Below are 4577 nucleotides of genomic sequence, written 5' to 3'. Positions count from 1 at the left end.
ATAGCGAGTAAATAAAAGTACGATGAAAAATACAATAAAACAATTATGCTTATTTAAACTTCCGTAATCATGATGTTTGACGTTTTGATTTTAATTTATTAACCTGGGTTAATTGTCCTTTGTCCTGGATTATTCGATAAGTCCATCTGGTTTTGTCCATAATAGTCCATCGGTCATAATTATAAAGTGCGAGGGTCTTCGCCAAATTAACCTTATACCCGAAGTCAAATATTCCAACTAATTGGGGATTCGAACTGTAACAAGGTCTTAATATTTTGTTTAATGAATACACCAGATTATCGACTATGTGTAAACCAAGGTTTTAATACTTTGTTAACAATTACACCAATTACCCTTGAATGTAATCCACCCCTGTTTTAATGAGTCCATTTACTATTAATCCATCCCCGTGTCCGGTCAAATGAACAATAATTTGTATTTATAAATATCCCGCCCATCGTATCTGATTAAGCGTATGTGGTTATATATAGATACGTCAAATTGTAACCTTTATATTAAATTAACGAGGTATCGTTAATTTAATATAAAGCCCATTAATAGCCCATAGTCTAATTTCCACAAGTGTCGTTTTTTTTTTGTCCAAACCCCAATTATGGTCCAAAGCCCAATTACCCCGTCTTTAATATTTAGTCCAACATCATGATTACTTCGGCTTAAATAAGCATAATAATAACTTAGTTACAAGACATTAATTTAAAAAGGAGAAAATAACTTACATTGAGTATTTATCGCGTAGCTTTACACAGACAGAATTTCGGCTTTAAAACCCGTAAAATAACCTTTACATAACCCAAACTAATCTAATATAAAACTAAACTAATATATATATATATATATATATATATATATATATATATATATATATATATATATATATATATATATATATATTACAGAGGGAATATTATTATTATTTTGTTGTGTTTAAACTCGTTCGACAAACTGCCTTTTTATAGCAATGTGACCACCTTTTCCCTGCCATGCGATCGCATGGGAATAAGGTAGCCAGGCCATGCGATCGCATGGCCAGCTGGATCCAGCCAAACTTGGTTTGTTTCCTAGCTTGTCGACATTTTATTTAAATATATATAATATATAAATAATTTATATATTTATTTAAATATTATATTATATTCTTGTGCATAGTAGACTTGTAATTTTTAGTCCGTTGCGTCGCGCGTTGATAGTTGGCTCAGGTCCCGGTTCCGGATTTTCGAACGTCCTTTCGTACGATTTAATATCTTGTACTTTGCGTTTTGCAATTTGAAATTTGCACAAAAAATTATTTTCCTTAACTCCCAAAATCCGCGCAAGTCTTTTAACTCAATTTTTGGGACGCTTTTGAGTGCACTATGGCTTTAAGGACCCTTTTCCAGTTTTAGGACGCTTTTTCTTCAATTATTTAATCTTCGTGCTTTTCGTTTCGTAACTTGTACTCTTGTCAATTTTAGACGTTTCTCATCATTAATTTGTACCACTTGAATTGTATCTTGTACATTTGAGCTTTTTGGTCATTTGCGTCTTCAAATCGTCATTTTCGCCTTTTGTCTTTGCACTTATTTAATATAAACGATTACAACTTAAAATAGGACAATTACAACTAAATAATTTACATATTGGGAGGATATTGCTACTAAATATATGTTCATTTGGAGCACTATCACTTTCAAACTATTTTACGCTTAGACACAAGTACATGAAAACTGTTTAACTGTGCTGACATGCTTTGTTTCATGCTAAATCCCTGCCATGATATCGTTAATTGCTACGTATAAATGCAAACTTAGTTATTGTGAGTAGGCCTACTGAGAGCGATGTCTCTAACCAGTTGACCGTTGGTCTTTGGTTACATAATAATGATTTCAACGACACTGACAGTTCAAGGTGTCATGGGGTAACTTTGTTTAGTTCGATATCATAACTTCAGCACTACTTTTGATAACTAAATCTTGTGGTCTAAAACTATATTAAACCTATGTTGTTCACTCAACCATTTCTGGTTGACACTTTAAGCATGTTTTGTCTCAGGTGATGACTGCTAAAAGATTACTTGCTACTTGGACTATGCTGCTATGGGGTCCGCATTTTATATTTATGTTATTGCATTAGAACAATTACATTTACATTTTGGCTTCCTTTTTTAATGACAATTTAGTTCCGCTGCTATAATACTTTGAATTTTAATAAAAACGTCTCATTTAGAGTCGTTCTCGTTTTATATACTTGTGTTGTGATATTGAAATGTCATATTTACCCCCGACCCTATTTGGGGGTATGAAATTTGGCCATCCTTATACCGCGATGTTGCAAAGATTGTTAAGCGTTGAAAAAGTTGTCAAAGGCATGATCCGCAGAATCGGATGCCAAGACACGATATGATCCCTGTTAATTCGCCATGGCCATTTCACAAGTGGGCTATTGACATTGTAGGACCATTTCCCGCAGGACCAGGCAATGTCAAATTCCTGATTGTGGCAATTGACTATTTTACAAAATTGGTTGAAGCTAAGGCGGTTCGCACTATCACTGGAGTGCAAGTGCGTAATTTTGTATGGGAGTATATAGTTTGCAGATTTGGTATTCCGCGCAAGTTGGTTAGTGATAATGGTGCTCAAATAGCGAAAGATCCTTTTAAAACATGGTGCACTGATTTAAATATAATCCAGAAGTTTACATCAGTGGCGCATCCACAGGCTAACAGCTTGTGTGAAGTAACCAATCGCGATATTGTGTGCGGTATTAAAAAGAGGTTATATGAAAAGCGAACTGGTTGGATAGAAGAGTTACCCAATATATTGTGGGTACATCGCACTACTTTCAAGAAGAGCACAGGGGAAATACCCTTTAGTTTAGTGTATGGCTCTGAGGCAGTAATACCCACTGAAATTCTTGTGCCAACGCATAGAGTTGCTAACTTTGATGAGGAAGAAAATGATGATGCATTGGGCAAAAATTTGAATTTCATAGAAGAGCGAAGGTTAATGGCTGCCATCAGAGAAGCAAATAATAAACAGCAAATCGCCAAGTATTATAACAAAAGAGTACGTGCCTTGTATTTTGATGTATGCGAATGGGTACTGTGAAACAATGATGCAAGTAGAGCAGAAAAACTTCGCAAATTAGGACCTAATTGGGAGGGTCCTTATCAAGTTGTGGCAATTAATGCAGCAGGTTCATATAAACTCGCAGACATATAAGGGCGAACTCTCCCTAATGCGTGGCATGCTGCTTTATTAAGGTGATATTATGCATAGCTTTGCGAGAATAATGTGTTGATCAATGTGCATATGTATTCAAAAAGTAAAATGAGATGCGAGGCCTATACTTGATATTTTTTCTATGTGTTTTCATTTTTAATTTTTGCAAGTCTTGATCACACTTGTAAGAGTATGAAAAGTAAACACTTGAAAGAATATGCGAAAAGCTTGTTTGAGGAATACTTAAAGTTGATGAAATATTCTGTAATATTCTGTTTTATATTGCTGGTATGTTTTGATAAGGTTAAGTGGCGAAGTGATGAAATTGCCCGCTTACGCAGAAAGTAATTATCACGGAAGGAACTTAATTTCCTAAGTATTTGATTTTGCCATACTTGGATGCTTCGCGATGCTAGTTAATTGCCTAAGGATCGTTTTGGCGGACTTAGAAGATTCATAACGTATAAACGTACGCGCATACAGATTGTTTCGCAAAAGTACATACTTATTATGTGCACGATAATAAAAGTTGACAATTGCAAAGGACAAGTCCGTGTTATGAATATTACTAATGAAAGCGCTATATAAATAAAGTATTTGCAAGAATATGCGAAAATGCGAAAATTTTATTAATAACAACGCAGAGATAGCTGCGTGCTAATTTTAAAAAATACATGTATTACTTCGATAAATCAAGCTTGATGATGTCATCTGCAGTAGCATCATCCTGCTCACTTATCGACGTATTTTTTGGAATTGGAATATCCGCTATTTTCTCTCTTGCAGTAGCAAACGCATCTCGAGCATCTGCTAAAGAACATAAGCGGTCGTCTATTGCAGATGGTAGTGGCTCTAGTAGGGAGCAATGGGCGGCGATTTGATCCATGAATTCCACTCTTTTGCGCAGTTGTAGCGCAGCCGCATATGTAAAAAATTGAGTAGAGACGGGTTGCGAGTTGAGAATTTTTCTAGCCAACTCCTGTAAATGTTGCCGAAGCTTCGTAAACTCAAGCTTCGCAGAAGATTTAGTCGCTAGAGCGTCGTCTTGCTCTGCGGTCAGCCTTGTAACCTCCTCTGTTAGTGATTTAATAGAAGCTTGAAGGTTGTTTTGTTTTTCAACCGCAGTAGAAACTTGTTGTGTTAAATCATCAATGGCGCTTTTTGCAGCAGTAAGCTCATAAGAAAGGTCAACACAGCGTTTTTCGCTGTCTGCAGCTTTGGCCTTCTCGGTAAGATACTTGGTTTTTTCAGCCTCAAGAACGTTGAAGAACTGTTCTTGGCAGCAAATTATGTCATAAGCAAAATTGAATGACATATAGAAATTCTGCACAAAGCTGTTATGTGCATCAAGTGCGGAGA

At 35.7% G+C, this 4577-nt stretch overlaps 1 protein-coding gene across 1 annotated transcript; it reads left to right on the top strand.

Annotated features, from left to right (window-relative positions):
• The first annotated feature begins 2396 nt into the window (after positions 1 to 2396).
• LOC139889274 (uncharacterized) lies at positions 2397 to 3566 on the top strand. Its single transcript, XM_071872235.1, has 3 exons — positions 2397 to 2558; positions 2688 to 3062; positions 3522 to 3566. The coding sequence occupies exons 1-3, from the start codon at positions 2397 to 2399 to the stop codon at positions 3564 to 3566; spliced, it is 582 nt and encodes a 193-aa protein (XP_071728336.1).
• The last annotated feature ends 1011 nt before the right edge of the window (positions 3567 to 4577 follow it).

This window comes from Rutidosis leptorrhynchoides, chromosome 2 (assembly GCF_046630445.1).
Source record: "Rutidosis leptorrhynchoides isolate AG116_Rl617_1_P2 chromosome 2, CSIRO_AGI_Rlap_v1, whole genome shotgun sequence".
Taxonomy (NCBI): Eukaryota; Viridiplantae; Streptophyta; class Magnoliopsida; order Asterales; family Asteraceae; genus Rutidosis; species Rutidosis leptorrhynchoides.
This window is presented reverse-complemented; position numbering and strand designations above follow the sequence as displayed.

Coding starts and splice junctions, on each gene's coding strand:
- LOC139889274 (XM_071872235.1), top strand. CDS start 2,397: ATGATCCCTGTTAATTCGCCATGGCCATTTCACAAGTGGGCTATTGAC. Junction 2,559..2,687: donor GCACTATCACTGGAGTGCAA/GTGCGTAATTTT, acceptor AATATAATCCAG/AAGTTTACATCAGTGGCGCA. Junction 3,063..3,521: donor CCAAGTATTATAACAAAAGA/GTACGTGCCTTG, acceptor TGTTTTGATAAG/GTTAAGTGGCGAAGTGATGA.